The 21,777-nt window shown below is 39.6% G+C and overlaps 1 protein-coding gene across 3 annotated transcripts in view; it reads left to right on the top strand.

The window, feature by feature from the left end:
- Window positions 1-409: 409 nt before the first annotated feature.
- RTN4 (reticulon 4) overlaps window positions 410-21,777 on the top strand; it is a 78,236-nt gene continuing 56,868 nt past the window's right edge. For all 3 annotated transcript variants that reach the window (XM_023190207.3, XM_031934178.1, XM_023190209.3), the window contains exon 1: window positions 410-2,280. In XM_023190207.3, the coding sequence (XP_023045975.2) occupies window positions 1,725-2,280 (556 nt within the window). In that variant the 5' untranslated portion in view covers window positions 410-1,724. The remainder of the gene's footprint in view (window positions 2,281-21,777) is intronic.

Here is a 21,777-nt window from a genome sequence, read left to right as displayed (position 1 = left end):
ACAGTAATATAAATTAGTTGGAGCTAAGAATTTGCTTAAATAACCAGCGATGCCCCATGGCAATCAAAATTTCTTAATTATTAATCTAGACTAGCACTGTCCAAAAGAAATATAATGTGAGCCAGTATGTATTTAAAATACTCTAGAAGCTACTTTAAAAAGAACAAGTAAAATTAATTTAATAATATTATACTTATCCCAATATATCCAAAATATCAATTTCAACATTAAGTCAATACGAAAGCTGAGATATTTTACATTTGGGGGGTACTAATTCTTGAAATCCAGTACGCATTTGACACAGCACATCTAATTTCAGCCTAGCTACATACATTCTGAGTGTTCAATCAGTAGCCACAAGTAGCCAGTGACTAAGTAGCCAATACCTGTCAGGTACAGCACAGATTTAGACTTTGAGCAACTTGAAAGCGGGTTATCCTTTTCTCTCCAGGGCCTCTAGAGTAGGCATGCAGTGAATATTTTTGAAAGGTAAATCAGAAATGATTCTTACATGTTCTGCAATTACTTTCTTTAAACTCTCCAGCCTCAGAAAAAGTGGAATGGGGATCATGCTTATTCCTGCGTATCAAACCAATGAGTATGGGGATTCCTGACTCCCAGAAAGCCTGAATCATCCGAAATGTTGACTCATGAACCTAAAGTGACTGAAATGTAACGTGAACCAAATTAGCTTTCCAAAGCATCTTTGTATTTCCACTTTCCGGTCTCCCGCCACCTCTCTCTTTGGGTGACTCACTCTCCTACCATGTAAGAGTCCAGCATCAGGCCCCAAACTCGCTTTGGAAGAAGAGCAGACTTTCAAATGGTCGGCCCCAGATCCCCAGTTAATTCAGCACAGCTGTTTTGCCTACCAATTCCAGGGGCTGCGGTTTAGACTGAGTCTGTCAAAAAAAAACAAGTTTTTTCTTATTTTAGGGTGGTAGTAGTAGTGATGTGGTTTGGAACATTAAGTGAAAAAATAATATTTTATTTCAAAAATCTTTAAAAATCCTTAGGGCCCACTTCACAGTCCCGTTAATACCTTTCTCCAGACGGGTTTCTTCCTTTCCCGGGAGGAAAGTTTCCACTCCCAGTCCCCCAGGATAACGCCCTTCCGGTGGCGCGCCAGGAACCGAGCCGACCCCTCCCAGCCAGCAGCCCGCCCCCTTTCCCAGTGCTCTACCACAGACGGACCCCCAGCTGCCGGCAAGGCCAAGACCCCACCCCAACTCACAGTTAGCCAAAGTGGGGGTGGAGCTCCCAGCTCTCAGCACCGCCCATTGAACGCAATCCCCACCGGTAAGAGAGAGGAAGTGCCGTAATCCCCACCCACTTTCATCTCCTTCCCTTTCCGTTGGCCTGGCTGGTCGCCTATCTTCTCTATCGTGTAGCCGATTGGCTCTCTCCCTCCCGCGCCAGTCCCTGCCCTCCCCCGGGTAGGGTGAGTCACGCCAAACTGGGCGGAGAGTCCGCTGGCCTCTCTCCTAGCTCGTCTGGGCGGCGGCGGCGGCGGCGGCAACTGGGGACAGGGCGGGTGGCGCATCACCGGCGCGGAGGCAGGAGGAGCAGTCTCATTGTTCCGGGAGCCGTCACCACAGTAGGTCCCTCGGCTCGTTCGGCCCAGCCCCTCTCAGTCCTCCCCAACCCCCACAACCGCCCGCGGCTCTGAGACGCGGCTCCGGCGGCGGCAGCAGCAGCTGCAGCATCATCTCCACCCTCTAGCCATGGAAGACCTGGACCAGTCGCCTCTGGTCTCGTCCTCGGACAGCCCACCCCGGCCGCAGCCCGCGTTCAAGTACCAGTTCGTGAGGGAGCCCGAGGACGAGGAGGAAGAAGAGGAGGAGGAAGAAGAGGACGAAGACGAAGACCTGGAGGAGCTGGAGGTGCTGGAGAGGAAGCCCGCCGCTGGGCTGTCCGCGGCCCCGGTGCCCACCGCCCCTACCGCCGGCGCCCCCCTGATGGACTTCGGAAATGACTTCGCGCCGCCGGCGCCCCGGGGACCACTGCCGGCCGCGCCTCCCGCAGCCCCGGAGCGGCAGCCGTCTTGGGACCCGAGCCCGGTGTCGTCGACGGTGCCCTCGCCATCCCCGCTGTCTGCTGCCGCAGTCTCGCCCTCCAAGCTCCTTGAGGACGACGAGCCTCCGGCCCGGCCTCCTCCTCCTCCCCCGGCCAGCGTGAGCCCCCAGGCCGAGCCCGCGTGGACCCCGCCCGCCCCAGCTCCCGCCGCGCCCCCCTCCACCCCGGCCGCGCCCAAGCGCAGGGGCTCCTCGGGCTCCGTGGGTGAGTGCCGCGCCCTCTCGCTTCGCGCCGCCCCTCGCGCCCCTCCCTCTTTTGTGTGCAGCCCCAGATGCTTTGGGCTGGGCCGTCCTCTCCGCCCCGAGGGGGCTTTGTTTGCAGACTTCGGGGCGATGGCGCCCCGCCTGGTTGGAGGCGCGGGGAGAAGGGTGGGGCGGCCCTTGGAGCCCGAGCTTGTTCTTATTGTCTGTCTTCGTTTCGGGGAACACGTGCACCGCACCCGGCTCCCACTTCGATCCTCTGTGGTGCTCAGCGTACCGATTCTCGGAAGTTAGCACCCACCCATAGTAGGAGCCGGGTGTGTACCCGGGAACCAGGGTTGTGGATTTATTGGGTTGGTTGGGCTTCGAAGTAAGGAAGGAAAGGCCTTGGCACCCAGACCTTTTTAGGAGGTGCTTTTGTCTACTCGTCTGGGTTGCTCCTTTGGAAAAGGTGCAGTTTTGCTGCGGGACTGTTGGCCTGCATTCGGCCCTGGGCTCCCTTCTCACCTCCTGCCTGGCGTGGGTGGCCCCTTTGCGCTTTCCCTCCCCCTTCCGTGCTTGTGGGGAGCTGGCCGAGTGGAAAACGTCCACATTGACCCAACCGCAGTGAAGGGAGAGCGCCTCCAGTGGTGTGGTGCGTGGAGAAACGGGAAGGAGAGAGTTCTGGTAAAGTCCTGCCACCGCCCATCTCACTGGTGTGTTATGCGGACTGCTCCCCACCAGCTAAACCGAGCCAGGGAGAGAGGATCTGGGCATTGTGTTCCGAGGGGGCGTAGTTCTGCCAGGGTTTCAGCTGCAGGGTCAGAGGAATTGATGTTAGTGTGGACTTGGCCCAGCCTCTTAGTGCATCATAATTGAATCTTAAAGAAAAAAATAAAAGGCAAAATGGTTGACATTTCTAAAGAAGGGGAAACCTGTGGATTCCTTGCCAGGAATTGGCTAATTGAACTCGTGGCAGATTTACCATGAGACATAGAGAAGTGTTTTGAGACAGACGTTTTCATATATATTGGTTAGAAATACAGTTTTTCAGAAGTGATATGTTTTAGGTTACAGAATCAAAATACAGTCACGTGCCGCATAACGACGTTTAGGTCAAGGACAGACGCATATGCAACGGTGGCCCCGAAAGGTTATAATGGAGCTGAAAAATTCCTGCCGACTGGCGACGTCTTGATCCTGACCCTGTGTAGGCCTAGGGTAATGTGTTTGTATCTTAAGTTTGTAACAAAAGTTAAAAAAAAAAAAAAAATAGAAAAAAGCTTATAGATAAGGATATAAAATTTTTTCTATAGCTGTAAAAGGTGTTTGTGTTTTAAGTTAAACGTTATTACAAAAGAGCCAAAAAGTTTATAAAATAGAAAAGTTACAGTAAGCTAAGGTTAATTTATTGTTGAAGAAATATATCTAAAGATAAATTTAGTGTAGCCTAACCGTAGAGTGTAAGTTGTACAGTAGTGCATGGTAATGTCCTAGGCCTTCACATTCACTCGCTACTAACATCCAGAGCAGCTTCTAGGCTTGCAAGTTCTATTCATGGCCAGTGCCCTGTACACGTGTGCCATCTTTTAATCCTTTGTACAGTGTATTTTAGGTATGTTTAGATAAGCACTACACAAATACCATTGTGTTACAGTTGCCTACAGTAACATCCTGTATAGGTTAGTAGCCTAGGAGCAATTGATTGTACCATATAGCCTAGGTGTATAGTAGGCTCTACCATCTAGGTTTGTGTAAGTACACTGATGTTTGCACAACGACAGAATTGCCTAACAATACATTTCTCAGATCTTGTTCCCACTGTTCAGTGAGGCATGACTGTATGTATGGTCTGTAAAATAGTTTTCAAGTTCTTTCTTTCACCTAAGTCCCTGATTGTATATTATTATTAGGCACATTGTTTTATTGCCGTTTTCATCTTGGGAAATTATTTTGGAAGGGAAAAAAAATCACGTTTGTTAGAGATTGAGAATGCATAATAAATTGGATGCATTCATAAGTACTTGCTACTTCGGGGATGGAAAGTGTGTCCCACTAGCAGTAGGACCTTTATGTATAAAAGTCAAGAATCAAGTAGTGTAACTGCCTGCTTGGAGATCTTCATAGCCTTGTAGGATGTTAGAGGTGGTTCATTTCTTAAAAGAAAATCAGTCTGATTTTTTTTTTTCTCAATTCACTTCTCCACAATGGGGAAAAATAAGCCAATTGTGATGCTTTTGACTAATATTTTGATGTTGACATACTCCTCACCTTCATACTACTCAAAACACTAATTGCCATATTAAAGGTCTTGGAAGATGAGGAGTAACAATCTTTTTCTTTATGAAAAAGACATACTTGAGGGAAACTGAGGCAAGAGAGAAAAATATAAAATAAGTTTTTAAACAGAATTTTTTTTTTTTTTTTTGAAGTAGTCTCCCTCTTGTCACCCAGGCTGGAGTGCAGTGACACAATCTCGGCTCACTGCAACCTCCGCCTCCCAGAGCCAAGTGATTCTCCTGCCTCAGCCTCCCGAGTAGCTGGGATTACAGGCGCCTGCCACCACACCCAGCTAATTTTTGTATTTTTAGTAGAGATGGGATTTCACCATGTTGGCCAGGCTGGTCTTGAACTCCTGACCTCCAGTGATCCGCCGGCCTCAGCCTCCCAAAGTGTTGGGTTTACAGGCGTAAACCACAGGAAGGTTTATGTGCGCCTGGCCACAGGAAGTTTAATGATTGACAAAAGCATACTCATCTTGTATTGGTATGGGAACAAAGAAAAGAGTTCTGTCTTTGAACATTAGGGATTCAGGGGGTGACAGCACTCTCTTGGAATCGTGTGTGTTGGAATGCTGAGGTTGGAAGGCAAAGGGGAAAGAATATTACCTGTTCAGAGTTCCCTAATTCCATATTGATGATACCTATTGGGAAACTTTAGTTCTTTTAGTAAGTGTAAGAGCATTGTGATTATGGTCGTGGATAGTTAACCATTTTCAATGTGTCTGGATTTCTTAATGCATTCAAGAGTTTGTTCATTAATTCAGCCGATTATTGATTACCTACCAAGATACAGGATCTATTCTGAGCTTTGAGGGTATAGCAATAAGCAAGACACATGTTCTCCCCCTTGGGAGAGTACAGATAATAAGCACATAAATAAAGAACCCAGAATAGCCGTGGTATGAGGAAAATAAACAGGATAATGGCATAGAGAATGATGGAGATTTATGAGGGCTTTTTAAGGTTAGATGACACTAAGAAAGGCTTAGAAGGTGAGATTTGAGCTGCAGAGATAAAAAATTTCCAAGCAACTTCAGGGCAAACCCCTGAGGCAGAAATGAGCTCTTTGTTTCGGAGAATCTAGTGTAAGACTAGTGAGAAAAACTAGTGGGAGAGTGGAGAGGTGGCCTCACCCACCCAGATCACTGGTGGTCTTTAACAGGCGATAGTAAAAATGTTTAGCATTTAAAAAAAATAAAAATATGGTTATTAAATAATTGTGATTTTGCAACTAAGATAAGTTTGGAAGATTCAGGGCTACTGAGAGGACTGATGTGAGATAAAGGTGAGAAATGTGCAGAGCAGGGTTAGAAGCATAGACTAACCTATCTGGAAGAGAGGGTTTCTAGATCACTGACACTTGGCTGTTTAACATTGCTGTTTACATTGTTTATGAGTAAGCCCTGATTTTCATCTGTTAATAAGTTGTAATTTTACTGTTTGCTGTTGTACCCAGCGCATCTCCATCGCAATGCAGTAACTGAAGTGATACTAAAACCTTTCACTTGAGGGCCATTTTTCATGGAAAAATACTTGGCTTAGTGGTTGGTTAAGTTAGGCTTTGAGGATATGCACAGAAAACTCTGGCTAGAAATTGATTTGAGAGCAATTGAAACATAATTAAGGGTGACTTCGAGCTGGTCTCTGGACATGTTCTAAACCAAGGTTAATTGAGACTGAAAATACGTAGATCTGGATTCTGAAAGATACAGAATGCAAAATTAATTTGAATTTGAATTTTACCATTCCACTTTAATCCATGCTCTGCTATCCAGTTGCCCTTGCTTTTGGTAATTTATATTATGAAACCAAAAATGTTTTTATTAATTGTTGTTTCTAAAGTTGTTATTTTTCACCCCCTCTCGAATTAGAGCTTTAGGCTTTGGGAAGACAGCCATTGAAGGTTATTTGAACTGAGGGAAGGCACCGTGAAAGCAGTGTTAGAAAATTGGGTGACAATATTTAAGATAGGTGGGAAGGAAAAACAGATGAATTATTTAGAAAGCTATTACAGTGGTTCTGAGAGAGATGAGTAGGGCCTTAACTAACTAGTTCATTATTTGTTCATTCAGTGAAAATGGAATAGAATAGAAGGGAGGAATACAAGAGTATAAGAAGCATGCTTTCTTTAATTGGCTGTGAATCTGTTTGTATAGTTAGGTTACAAAGAGGTTGTATGAAAGACGAGTTGATAGGACTTGGAAACCATGAATGTAAAAACAAAGAAAAGAATATTAGTGCTTATTAAATCAGCTTCAGAGACTGCCAAAATTTAATTGCCATGAAAATTTGTATAAAACTGAATATTGCTCATAAATATAGATTATGGGTTGGGGCTTAAAAATTACTAGTTTTTAGTATTATAAAGCCATTTATTATATGATCATTTCTATTGGCATAGGAGCATGTATTAGAAATTTTAAGATTTTGAGTGACATATGGTTTAAATATTAGGTATCAGTTCTTAATATAAAGTCCAAGTTCCCAGGAAGTAAGTAGATGCTTCTAAAGATAAGAAAGTCATGCCCGTCCATTCCCCACTTTCATTTTTGTCATTCTGAATAATTTCTGGTTAAGCCATTTCTTATTTTTAAAAGTTGGGAATAAGTAGTATACTCCCTATGGATATGGTGAATTATGTTTCAGATTGGTTCCTCAGCAACTCAGTGTCAAATTTGTGTTTTTTTTTTTTTGTAATTTGCAAACTCTCAAGTCCTTTTTAAAATGAAGTAATGGATATACGTGGAACCACTGATAAATAACTACATGGAATAGTGTTTAGAAAACATGCTATTTTAGTGCTATGTTATTGTAAACTTAAAGGATTTGCCATATTACAAAAACATTTCTGAAAAGGAGCATGTTACCTAATGTCCATTAATTGGCTTTGTTTTATGTGTAGTTATTTTCTTTTAAAAAATCTAAAAACCAAAAAATGATGGTCTCACTTTTGTCCAGGTGGGTCTCAAGCTTGGGACCTGAAGCTATCCTCCTGCCTGGGCCTCCCAAATGCTGGGATTACAGGCATAAGCAACCGTGCCTGGCAAGTATTTATTTGTTTGTTTGTTTGTTTTTGAGACAGAGTCTTACTCTGTTGCTCTGGCTGGAGTGCAGTGGCGTGATTATGGCTCACTATAGCCTTGACCTCCTGGGCGTAAGCAGTCCTCCCACTTCAGCCCCCCAAGTAGCTGGGACTACAGGTGCACACCTCCATGCTGGCTGTTTTTAAATTTTTTTAAAATTTTATTTTATTTTTGAAATCTACATTTATTTATATTTTGGAGACAGGATCTTGCTCTTTCACCCAGGCTGAAGTATAGTGGTGCAGTCTTGGCTCACTGCAGCCTCATTTTTCCGGGCTCAAGTGATCTTGCCGCCTCAACCTCCCAAGTAGCTGGGACCACAGGCACGTAATTTTTGTATTTCTTGTGGAGACAGGGTTTTGCCATGTTGCCCAAGCTGGCCTCAAACTCCTGAGCTCAAGCAGTCCTCTCAAAGTGCTGGGTTTACAGGCATGAGCCACGACGCCCAGCCTAAATTTATTTTTATTTTTATTTTATTTTATTCTATTCTATTCTATTCTATTTTTTATTTTATTTTATTTTATTTTATTTTTGAGGTGGAGTCTTGCTCTATAGCCCAGGCTGGAGTGCAGTGGCGCAATCTCGGCTCACTGCAACCTCCACCTCCTAGGTTCAAGCAGTTCTCCTGCCGCAGCCTCCCGAGTAGCTGGGACCACAGGCATGCGCCACCACGCCTGGCTAATTTTTGTATTCTTAGTAGAGACGCGGTTTCACCATGTTGGCCAGGCCGATCTTGAACTCCTGACCTCAGGTGACCCACCTCCCTTGGCCTCCCAAAGTGCTGGGATTACAGGTATGAGCCACTGCTCCCAGCCTTATTTTTATTTTTTTAAAGATGGGGTCTTACTATGTTGGCCTTGAACTCCTGGGCTCAAGCAGTTCTTCCGCCTCAACCCCTGAAAGTGTTGAGATTACAGGTGTGAGCCACTGTGCCCTGCCAGTTACTTTCATAATAAACCTTCAAGCAACTTATTTGAATAACTGCTGATTCAAAGCCTCAATTTAATGGTTCCTTTTTAAAGTACTTTGCTAGCCCAGGATAAAAGTATCAACTGAATGGCTATTTCTTGGTTCTTCCTGGAACCCCTAAATAAGTAGAAGTAAATGTTGCAGATATACTATACTTACGGTACATTCTTTGAGACTTTTTGTTCTTGTTTCTAAAGGGATCAGGTTCTTCTGAGGATGACAGCACTAGGGATGGGAACTGTAATGGTAAAACTATAGTTAGTAGTGTTTGAATGAATGTGACCTTTGTGGATAGCTAGTGCAGTACATAGGTATGCAAAATGATGAGACCCAGCTTTACTGATGCTAAGATTTTCTCAAACTAATGCCATCATCCTTTTTAACCCCAAAGGAGGAGTTGATAATTTCATATTTAAGCTATTGATTTTTATGTTTCTTGGAATGATCATTGATTTTTAAGTTGCTTCCATCATATGTTTCCATAACATTCTGTTCTTATCTCTTCATAGTATATATCATTCTATAAAAGGTAATGGTATGGTTACTGATTTCTGTTCTCCACCAGATGGTGTATTGCTTGAGGAAAGGTGCTGTTATCTTTTTCCTTGAGGAAAAGGACTGTATGCATTGTATCTGCATTGCAGTGCCTTAGATGTGATAGGCACTCAGTTTGTTGAATGAGTAAGATGCTGATCTTCATATTCTGTATAGTTCTAGAATTACTATAGTGTTTTCTCACGATAAAAATCCCAAATCATATGAAAGCATTTATTTATTTATATATACAAGTTAAAAATTCCAAACGGTACTACAAGAATATACAGAAAAGTAACTCTTCCTAGCTGTTACCCAGATTTCCACAAATGGTCTTCTGTAGATCCACCCTCTGTTAGTAGTTTCTTGAGTATCTGTTTAGAGATAATCTGTGGAAAAATATTTATACATGTATATCTTTTTCACTTAATTTTCCACAAAAACAGATGCAGAGGACTCTGGGGATGTACCATATTTTATTTAATCAGTCCCTTATTGATGGTTATTTAGGTTGATACTTAATTTTTTCTCTTACAAATAATATTTCTGTGAACACCCTTGTATACACTTCTTTGGGAATACATGCCATTATATATGTTGTAGGATAAATCTGTGCAAATAGAATTATTGGTTCAAAGGATATTTGCATTTAAAATGTTGGTAGCTAATGCAAGTGTCATTCAAAGAATTGTTCCAACATTTATTCCCACTAACCTGTTAAGGTACCTTTTCCCTTATATCTTTACGAACACAGCATATTAGTGAACTAATACATTGTTTAGCAAATTGTTCTTTTAATTTACATTTGAGTCATTTTTCATAGACTTAGGTGTCAGTTTTTTTCTGATCACAGCTTTTGCCTATTCTTTTGGGTTTTTGGTCTCATGTGTAGATTCACTTAATCTGCATTGTAAGGTAACTAGCCTTTTGTCATATATCTTGAAAACTTTTTATTGATTTATTATTTGTATTTTGACCATGTGGTATATTTTTCTGTTTAGACATTTTTATGTAGTCAGATTTATCATTTTCTTTTGTGGCTTTGAGTCATAAAAGTCAAAAAAGTAATTGAGTTTTATGTAATTCTTAGAAAATCCTTCTTGAGCATCATAAAAATTTTCCCCCATGTTTACTCCTAATGAGTACTTTTATACATTTTATGATTTCATTTTAACATTTAATTATTTGATTCATTTGCAGTTTGTTCTAGAAAGTGAAGTAGTGAAATAATTTTATATTTCAAGATTATTTCCCATTTGTTCCGATACCTTTTATTTTGAATTATCCTTCTTAACCACTTTGAAGTACCATTTTTGTCATATTCTTGTAGTATGGGTGAAATATTTCCTCTGCTTTTCCATTTATCTGTCAGATCACACAGAAGTATCAGATTGTTGTGCTATAATTTTTAAATACTAGCTAGATGGCTTTTCCAGAAATATTTTTCTTGGCTATCTTAATGTGTGTATAATTTTCTACCTCATCTTAAAATTTTTTTATCTTGTCCCCTCTCCCTCTGTTGGAGTTTTAGTAGGTTGCATTACATTTATGGATTAATTTTGGGGAGAATCGAAATACTTTCGGTGTTAATATTGTGTATTTTTCCATAAACACATGGTTTTTATTAACATGTATTTAAAAAAATTAGCATATAATTATAAGTCTCATATAGAGACTTTTAAAAATAAATATTCTAGCCTCCTTGAAACATACTGAATTATACAGGTATTTGGCTCTCTCTTTTCAGTTGATAATTGACTGAGAAAGAAAGCTAAGTCTTCCTGCTTTTTCATTTCAAAAAAAAAATTGTGTTGCGAATGAAAAAAATATTCTCTGTACTCCTGTAGTAGGAGCTATAGCTGCCAAATACTGGATTTTTTTAAAAAAGCAGTCTCTTTACATAGGTGGCCCTCTACTTTTCAAAAATGATTATTTCTTTAATAGCTTGTTCTTTTCATTGATGGAATTGTTACCACAGATACAGAAAGTTAATGAAGTTTTGTTGTTCAAGAGTTTGGAGTTGCTGCTTATATTGGTGGTCTCTTAGAAGTTCAATATTAAGAAAAAAATTAATATGTTCCTTTTTTTTTTTAAACTAGGCCTAGGGCTGAGTAAGAGGACAAGAAAGATGGATAGAGGTTGTACTTATGAGAGGTACAGGTAGCAGATTAAGGACAAAATACAAGCCCCTAGTTATAAAGAATTTTCTGCTCTTAAAACCAGAGGAGTTTTGTGATTGGCCTTACGGGACATATTTACAGATCTCTGAACTGCTTTTGTGGAAAAAGAGAAGCTTGCTTAAGGATTCCAGGTCTGCCTACATGTTCTTTCTCCCCAGCTTTGTAGGTTGATTTGTAAACTCGCCTAATTGGAAGGTGCCATTATTAAGTTCATTTATCTCAGTGCCCTGGCAACCCTAGATGAAGGTGACCTGTGACCTAAAAGCATGACAACTTTTTTTGTTTTTAAGCTACTAGAGGTTTTGATCTCAGAAAATAAGGGAATTTACTTTTATTTATTCTCTTCTTTTCTGAAGAGGTTACCAAAGATGCTTGTATCTATGATATAAATCCCTTTCATAAATATTGTCTTTAGAACTTCTCAGTCTCAGTTCATCAACATCATTGTTAAATTATGGAAAGTTTTATTTTACCAAATTCTGATATTTTAATTTTGTGTAAAAACCAAATTTTATGTAAAATAACTTGATAAAAACTTTGTTAGATGTTTTTGCTTGCATAGGTGAATTATTGAAAATCAGAATATGGAAGATCAAGTAAGTATTTCATTATATTTTGTAGGCCATCTGTACTACACACAGATCGGCCATAAGGATTAGGGCTATAAGATATCACTTTTGAACAACGACTGAGAAACTGCCACCTACAGCATACCTTCTCATTTACCCTCTCTTATCAACCAAACTTACTCTTGTTCCCTTATTAAAATTTTGTTAATGAAACATGTTGTGGGGCTATGGTTAAGTTTAACATTGATAGAATCAAACATATATATTTTAAGGGACTACTAAAAGAGTTGAGGGTAAAACTGTGGTTAAAATGGCTTCAATACAATAGAATTAGTATCAAGCATCCAGCTAATGTTCACATTTCCATTTATTTATTTAGAGATGGAGTTTCGCTCTTGTCACCCAGGCTGGAGTGCAGTGGTATAATTTTGGCTCACTGCAACCTTCACCTCCTGGGTTTAAGTGATTCTCCTGCCTCAGTCTCCGAGTAGCTGTGATTATAGGCACCCAAAACTACACCTGGCTAATTTTTGTATTTTTAGTAGAGAATGGGTTTTCACCATATTGGGCAGGCTGGTCTTGAACTCCTCACCTCAGGTGATTCACCTGCCTCGTTTCCCCAAAGTGCTGGTGTGAGCTTTACTGAATGTCATAAATGGTCTTTTTTTTTTTAAACAGTTAGAATCAGAATTCCAGTAAGGTCCACATATTACAGTAGATCAATTTGATTTATTAGTCTTTTAATCTATCGACAGGTTCTCCCTTGCTTGTGGTCTCTCTCTCTCTCTCTGCAATTTATTTGTTGAAGAATGCCCATATACTTTTTTCATTTTAATGTTTTTATTAAGATATAATTTACCTGCAGTAAAATGCACAGATCTTAAGTTTTAACAGTTTTACATTTTGACAAATGCATACATTTATTTAATCCACATCCCTGACAAGATATACAACATTTCTATCATCCTAGAAAGATCTCTTGGGTCCTTAGCAGTCAGTCCTTCAATTCTTTGCTCTGGTTCCTACCTCCTACACCAATCCCAAACAACTACTGTTTTGATTTCTTTCATTATAGATGAGTTTTACGTATTTTAAAGCATCAATCTGTATGAATGGAATCATACATTTTGTGTTTGGCTACTTGCATTCAGCATGATGCTTTTAAGACTTACTAATGATGCTGCAGGTATTACTAATTTGTTCCTTTTTTACTGCTGAGTGGTATTCCACACTAAGAATATAGCACAGTTTAATTATTTATTCACTTGTTGGGCGTTTGGATTATATTTTTTGGTTACCATGAACAAAAGAATGCTGTGAACATTCTTACATAGACATTTTTGTATGCATATATTTTCATTTCTCTTAGGTAAATACTTGAGAGTAGAATTGCTGAGTCATGGGGTAACTATATATTTAACTTTATTAGAAGTTGCTTAACTGTTCCCCCAACCACTTCCACCAGCAATGTGTGAGAATTCTAGTGGCTCTACATTTGCACCAACATTTGATATTGTCAGTTTTTTGAATTCTAACCATTTTAGTGGTTATGTAGTGTTTCCTCATTGTGATCTTAATTTAGATTTCCCTAGTGACTAATGAATTAGAGGACTTTTACATGTCCTTTATGTGTATGTTTTCTTTGGTGAAGTGTCTGTTCAAGTAATTTGCCCATTCTTACATTGGGTTGTATGCCTTTTTTCCTACGTATTTGTAAGAGTTATCTCTATATATTATGGATACAAATCTTTGGTCTGATACATGTGTTGTGAATATATTCTGCTAGTCTATAGCTTGCCTATTAATTTTATTGATCGTTTCTTTGGATGAGTATAAGTTTTTAATTTTGAGAAGTCATAGTTACTTTTTCTTTCATGGTTAGTGCTTTCTTTGTGATGTCTAAGACATTTTTGCCTACTTCCAAGATGTGAAGACACTTTGTTTTCTTCTAGAAGCTTGATAGTTTTAGCTTTTGTTTGTCTTGATCCATTTTGAGGTACTTTTTGTCTATGGTATGAGTTACCGTAGATCCAGATTTGTTTTTTTTCCATGCATATAATATCCAGTTTTCCCAGCAGAGTTTTTTGAAAATATTTTTCTTTTTCTATTGAATTGCTTTGATGCCTTTGGGAAAAAAAAATTGACCATATGAAGTGTGTCTATTTATATACATCTATTTTGTGTTACTTATTTTTCTATCCTTATGCCAATACTTGATTATTGTAGCTTTATAGCAAGTCATAAATTAAGTAGTGTGACTGCAAGTTTGATCTTTTTTCAGAATTGTTTTGTGTCTTCTAGGTATCTAGTATTTTCTGCATAAATTTCAGAATCAGCTTGTTCATTTCTATAAAATTCCTGTTACGAATTTGATTGGGATTGCATTGAATCTTTAACTTAGTAGGGGGGAATAAGTGACATCTTAGGATTTGAGATTTTATACTACTTCAAAGGTAACAAGTTAGCCTGTTATATAGTTTCATGGATGCTGGCAGAGGATATAAGATGCCTGGGTCAGAGGCAGAGGACCTTTATTACTCACAGCAATGACAGTAGCCAGAATGTTAGCATTTTCTTGTGCTAGTTCTCTCAGCCCCATTTCACATGGAGCAACACTGAGATGGCTGAGTGAGATCTGCACCTGTAGCAGGTTGTATTATAGGACAGAAATCTTAAGCTTAGGGAAACAAATCTTTTGTTTCACACAATAAACATGGCTGCTTGTTGCTGAAGAAGAAGAAACTATCTCTTGTTTTCTGAGGCTGTTCACAATACAAACATTTTTAAAAGATAGGAACATAGGGAAGATGTGTAAAAACGTAATATACTCATAGAGAACTGCTTCCTGACACTCAACAATATTAACATCTTTCAACCCATGAATGTGCTGTCTCTGTTGTTTAGATCATCTGTAATTTCTCAGCAGTGTTTTTCAGTATAGCAGTTTTGTGCACGTCTTGTTAAATTTATGCCTAAATATTTTATGTTTTTTTGTTATAGTAAATGATATTTAGAAAATATTTTCATTTTCCATTTGTTGCTACTATATGGAAATAGAGTTAAGTTTTGTATACTGTCTTTGCATCTATCCTATATCCTTGTAAATTCACTACCAGGTTTGGTAGGGTTATTTTATTTTGAATCCTTAGGATTTTCCAACTACACAGTCCTGTTGTCTGTAAGTTAAGATAGTTTTACTTTTCTCTTCAGATCTTTATGAGAAGCCTGGTAGATTGCTCGTTTTACGCAGAATCTTGAGCGAATGCATTAGTCTTTCATCTTTAAGTATGATGTTAGCTGCGTATTTTTTCCTAGATATCCTGACTCTTAGGTTGAGAAAGCTTCCTTCTATTCCTAGTTTGCTGATAATTTTTATGATAACAGGTGTTGAAGTTTGTCAGATAAATTTTTGACATTTGTTGAGATGATCATATGGTTTTTCTTTTTCGGGCTGTTGTTACTATAGTGAATTTCATTATTTGATTTTATAAAATTTTTTTAATTTTTTTTTTTGAGACAGAGTCTCACTCTGTTGCCTGGGCTGGAGTGCAGTGGCACGATCTTGGCTCACTGCAACCTATGCCTCCTGGTTTCAAGCGTTTCTCATGCCTCAGCCTCCCGAGTCGCTGGGACTACAGGTGCACACCACCACCCCTGGCTAATTTTTGTATTTTTGGTGGAGACAGGGTCTTACCATGTTGCCCAGGCTGGTCTCAAACTCTTGGCCTCAAGTGATCGGCCCGCCTCGGCCTCCCAAAGTGCTGGGATTACGGGCATGAGCCACTGCGCATGGCCTATTGTTTGATTTTGAATGTTAAATCAATCTTACCTTCCTGGAATTAAACCCCGTTTGGTGATTATTATACTTTTTATGAGTTGCTGGATTCAATCTGCTACTATTTTATTGAATATTTTTTGCATGTGTGGTTATGAGGAATAATGTTATATAAATTAATTTTAATTTTCTTGTAATGTCCTTCTGGCTTTGGTATTAATGCATAAATCTATAAAAATTTTGGGGAAGCATTTGCTTTTCCTTTATATGCTGAAAGAGTTTGTGTAAGGTTGGTACTGTTGATTAGATGTTTTATAAAATTCACTAATGATTATGTGCTCCATCTGTGCTTGGAGTTTTCTTTGTGGAGGTTTTAAATTACAAGTATAGTCACATAGGGCTATTCTGATTTTTGATTTCTGCTTGTGTCAGTTTTGGTAATTTGTGTCTTTCAAGGAATGCATCTATTTCATTTTGATGACTGGGTATAAAGAAACTTGTCTATTTCATTTTGATAAGTAGACATCAAGGAAGTTGTCTGCTCATCTAAGTTGTCTAATTTACTGCCATGAATTTGTGCATAATGTTCTCTTATGTTTTTAGGACCTACAGTAATAGTCCCTCTTTTATTTTCAATACTCGCTTCCTCTCTGTGTCGCTCAGTCTCTGTCTCTCTTGATCATTTTAGGTGATTATCAATTCTGTTGATCTTTTCGGGGAAGCAACTTTTTGTTTTATTGATTTTTTAAAATCTGTTTTCTATCATTGGTTTCTGCTCTTTACTACTTATTTTCTTTTACTTGTTTGGATTTAACTTGCTCTTTTAAAGTGGAAGCTTTACACTTTGATTTTAAGCCTTTTTTCTAAAAGCATTTAAAAGCTATAGATTTCTCTCTAAGCGTTACTTAAGACCACTTTATCTTTTTTTTTTTAATTTCTTCAGTCTTTTTTTTTTTTTTTTAGAGACAGGGTCTTACTGTGTTGTCCAGGTGGGAGTGCAGTGGCGTGATCATGACATGTTACAGCCTCAAACTCCTGGGCTTGAGTGATCCTCCCACTTCAGCATCCTGAGTTGCTAGAACTAAAGGTATGCACCACTACACTGGCTAATTTTTAAGTTTTCTGTAGAGATAGGGTCTCACTGTGTTGTCCAAACTGGTGTCCAACTCCTGACCTCAAGTGATCCTCCCACTTTGACCTCCCAAACTGCTGGGGTTATAGGCATGAGCTACCATGCCTGGCCACTGTTGCTTTTTTTTTTTTTTTTTTTTTGAGATGGAGTCTTGCTCCGTCATCCAGGTTGGAGTGCAGTGATGTGATCTCGGCTTACTGCAACCTCCGCTTCCCGGGTTCAAGCAATTCTCCTGCCTCAGCCTCCTGAGTAGCTGGGATTACAGGCACGTGCCACCATGCCCAGCTACTTTTTGTATTTTTAGTAGAGATGGAGTTTCACCATGTTCGTCAGGCTGGTGTCAAACTCCTGACCTCGTGAGCCACTGCACCTGGCCCACTGTTGCTTTTTAAGGGAACTGCAATTATAGGTATTTTAACTCCTTGATTGTCTCTCAGCACTGAGGCACTGTTCCTTTTTTCACTTGTGCTTTTCCCTTGCTGTGTTTCAGTTTGGATAATTTCTGTTGATCTTTCTTTAAGTTTGTTTATCAATAAATCTTTTTTTCTGTATTGTCTAATCTGTCTTTAAGTTCATCTAGTGATTTTTTTTTCAGTTAATATAATTTACAGTTCTAGCATCTCCATTTGGTCCTTCAGTCTATATTTCTCCACCAAGATTCCCTGTCTACTCTATATGTCTCTTTCTGTACTTAATAACTTCATAGCTATTTTAATTTTCATTTTCATTTTAATAATTTGCTAATCCAGGCCAGGTGTGGAAGTTCACACTTGTAATTCCAGCACTTTGGGAGGCTGAGGCTGGCAGATCACTTGAGGTCAGGAATTTGAGACCAGCCTGGCCAACATGGTAAAACCCCGTCTCTACTAAAAATACAAAAATTAGCTGGGTGTGATGGCGGACACCTGTAATCCCGGTTACTCAGAGGCTGAGGCAGGAGAATTGCTTGAACCTGGGAGGTGGAGGTTGCAGTGAGCCAAGATAGCCCCACTGTACTCCAGCCTGAGCGACAGAGTGAGACTCCACCTCAAAAAAAAAAAAAGTGCAAATCCAACATCTATGTTATTTGTTTGTTTATATTTGCTATTCTTTCTTATTTATGGTCATATTTTCTTGCTGCTTTGCATGTCCAGTAGTTTTTTATTTTATACTGTATGTCATGGATTCGGTGGTTTTAACTTTGTTCTGGCAGGCAGTTAATTTGCTGGGAAATCATTTTGACCCTTTCAAGTTTTGGTTGTAAAGTGAGGGTGAGTCTAGAGGCGGGGGTCTGCAGACTTACAGGGCCAGTTAGAGTAAATATTTTAGGCTTGTGGGCCATACAGCCTTGGTCTAAACTGTTCATCTCTGTTTTTATTGTGCAAAAGTAGCTATAGACAGTACAGAAGTGAATGGGCATAGCTGTGTTTCAATACAATGTGGGCTCATGAGCCATGGCTTGCTGACTCTTGGTCTAGAGTGTCCTTTAGGCTTAGAGTAGTCCTGCTTGAGGTGTTTAGTGAGATCTTTCCTCTCTGCCTGGTCAGCATTTTTAGGTCAGGTCTTCCAGCACTTTCTGACCTTTGATATAATCCAGTTAGCTTGCAGATCTACTATAGGTTTCTTGGCTAGGCTTTGCCAAGTCTTGTGCTGTGCACATGCAGCGTAGTATTCACCCAGAGATTTAAGAGGAACCCCTATCAAGATTTTTGGAGCTCCTTTTCTGTGAAGCTTTTCTTTGTATGTTACCCTGTCCCACAAATTCCAGACAACTCCTCGGCCTCGTCAGCTTAGCAAGAGTTTGCAGTGTTCTTGGGCTTCTCTCTGTACTGTAGACTAGAATGTGCCTTCAGACAGAAAGCAGGGTAGTCATCTCGCAGGTTTCCCTTTCCTCAGGATTCGCACTGCTGTCCTGCCTCTTGTCCAGTGTCTCGAGATAGTTGCTTCCAGTATTTTGCCCCTATTTTTAGTTGCTTATATTGGAAGAATTAGTCTGTTGTAATTAATCTCATAGCCAGAAGCAGAAGTTCTGCGGTTTTAAAATGCAGGTTTTTTCTAGTATTATAATTAGATATGATTTAAATGCCTGTGTTTTCTCATATGTGAAATGGGGTAAGAGTAGTACCTACCTTACAGGGTAGTTTTGAGAACTGAATGAACTTCTGAAACATATGTGCCGGCTCAGCACAGTACCTGTCCCACATTAATGTTTCTATAAATGTTGTTATATTGTAGAAGAGAAGCAACTGATCAATGCAATATTTGTGCTAATTGCAAGGTATTTACTGGGTGACAATTTACCTTGTTTGAGGTGAACAGACTTGAGGGGCTGATACAGTGAGAAGGATTGTACCAGTTGCACTCGTACATAAACACATCCTTCAGATGAAGCACATCTTATGCTTTGAGGAAGCCTAGCTAAAAAATAATAGTAATAAAGCACAAAGACTTGGGAATTAGATGTTTTGAATTCTGACCCTCTGGCCTCCTAGCTTTGTGACTTAGGGCAGGTTGTTACTTCTTTTTTCTTTTCCTCTTCCTCCTTCACAACATTTTGAGGTAGGTACTATTATTATCCTTACTTTACAAATTTCATGAGGCACAGAAAGGCTAAGAGTTACACCGTTGTAAGTGATGGATTTGTGATTTGAACTTAGGCAAATCAATTTCATGACCCATGATTGCTTTATTAGGAGTCTGAGCTGTATTCTTGAAGGCCCAGAAGATAACTATTCTGGATTTTTTTTTTTTTTTTTGAGAGCTTTTAGAAATGTAGTACTTGTTTTATGGTTAACTCTGGATTTAATCCCATTTTATAAAATGAAGATTTTTCTTTTTTTCTTAAACATAATGAATCTTTGAAATACCAATTTGAAAACTTTTTTACTTAGAAAAATTCCAGGAATATAGTTTTTATTATAAGAGATTATTGTGCTAGGTAGGAATAAGAGTACAGTATATTAAAAAAATACTTCAAAATTATGACACAAATTTAGATGGTTTGTTTTCCCACTAATTTTAAAAATAATATGTGGTTCCAGTTCACTTTCCAGATAGACAAGCCTCTGAATTAATGGCTTTTAACTATATTGTCTAGATAAAAAAGGCAGCCATTTTGTTAAGAACTGGTTAACTCTTATTTAGATGGAGCAGCTGTGTAATTACTTGGTTTTGCTCTTTGACCCTCAAATTTTAGTTTTATACAAGCTAATAATTCGTTATTTTAGCTGAAGGGAACTTTCCTTCATTTTGCAAATGAGAAACTGTAATTTAAGATCACATAGCAAGTAATCTTTTAAAAATGTGTACACATATATATGCACTTTATTTAAAAATCTTATAAGCCATTATGTTACTCCTTTGACTGGATAGCCCATCCTACCTATTGCTCTAGGTTGGAGGAAGCCCTTTTAAACACACATCATAAATTTCCTGTCATCACCCTCATCTAAGAATCCTTTAAATATGACATCATGCCCAGTATATATTTATCTAAAATATATAGGGCCTTGTGAAGTTAGCTCTCCTAATTCATTAAGGGTAATATGCTTGGAAGATAAGTCCATATTCATGCTAGCTACATCTCTTGGACTTTTTATCTATTTTGATCAGCCTTGTCTAGCTTGTCCATCCAGATGAAATTGTCTAAATTTATTAGGTTCTCTCTGTTCAAGGAATATTACCTTCCAGTCATCTCTCAGGCTCTTTCAAATTGTCTGATGGTAGAGGCCTTTAGTGTAAACTGTAGATGATCTTTAGCTTAGTGAAGAGGAGGCCTGCCCCTCTACATCTGTGGGTATATCTTGTCAGGTGGGACAAGAGACTGAGAAAAGAAATAAGACACAGAGACAAAGTATAGAGAAACAACAGTGGACCCAGGAGACCGGTACTCAGCATACCAAGGACCTGCACCAGCACTGGTCTCTGAGTTCCCTCAGTTTTTATTGATTATTTTCATTATCTCAGCAAGAGGAATGCGGTAGGAGAGCAGGGTGATGATAAGGAGACGGTCAGCAAGAAAACATGTGAGCAAAAGAATCTGTGTCATAATTAAATTCAAGGGGAGGTGCTATACCTGGATGTGCACCTAGGCCAGATTATGTTTCTCTCCACCCAAACATCTCAGTGGAGGGCAGTTTTTCTCCTATCTCTGAATTGAACAAATGTACAGTCGGGTTTTATACCGAGACATTCAGTTCCCAGGGGCAGGCAGGAGACAGTGGTCTTCCTCTATTTCAACTGCAAGAGGCTTTCCTCTTTAATCCACCTCAGCACAGACCCTTTATGGGTGTCGGGCTGGGGGACGGTCAGGTCTTTCTCATCCCATGAGGCCATATTTCAGACTATGACATGGGGAGAAACCTTGGACAATACCCGGTTTTCCAAGACAGAGGTCCCTGTGGCTTTTCGCAGTACATTGTGCTCCTGGTTTATTGAGACTAGAGAATGGTGATGACTTTTGCCAAGCATACTCCTTGTAAACATTTTGTTAACAAGGCATGTCCTGCACAGCCCTAGATCTCTTAAACCTTGATTCCATACAACACATGCTTCTGTGAGCACAAGGTGGGGCAAAGTGCCTGGGGCAAAGTTACAAATTAACAGCATTTAAGCAAAGCAATTTTTCAGCTGCAGGTCAAAATGGAATTTCTTGTGTCTTCCCTTTCTACGTGGACACAGTAACAGTCTGATCTTTCTTTCTTTTCCCTACAGCTTAGGGTCTCCCAACTGCAGGTTCAAGATGACATTGTACAAAGTTATTATTACCAGTACAGAGTGTGTTAGTTAGCTTGGGCTGCCATAACAAAATACCATAGGCTGGGTGGCTGAACAGAAATTTACTTCTCACAGTTCTGGAGGCTGGTGAGTCTAAGATCAAGGTGCTGGCAAGGTAGATTTCTTTCTGAGGCCTCTTCTCCTGGCTTACAGGTGACCACCATTTCACTGTGTGCTCACATGACCTCTTATGTGTGCCTTGGGAGACAGGGAGCACGACAGCAAGCTCTCTAGTGTCTCTTC

This window comes from Piliocolobus tephrosceles, chromosome 15, assembly GCF_002776525.5.
Source record: "Piliocolobus tephrosceles isolate RC106 chromosome 15, ASM277652v3, whole genome shotgun sequence".
In the NCBI taxonomy this organism is placed as follows: domain Eukaryota; kingdom Metazoa; phylum Chordata; class Mammalia; order Primates; family Cercopithecidae; genus Piliocolobus; species Piliocolobus tephrosceles.
Note: the sequence above shows the minus strand (reverse complement) of the source record. Positions and strands in the feature narration are given on the sequence as shown.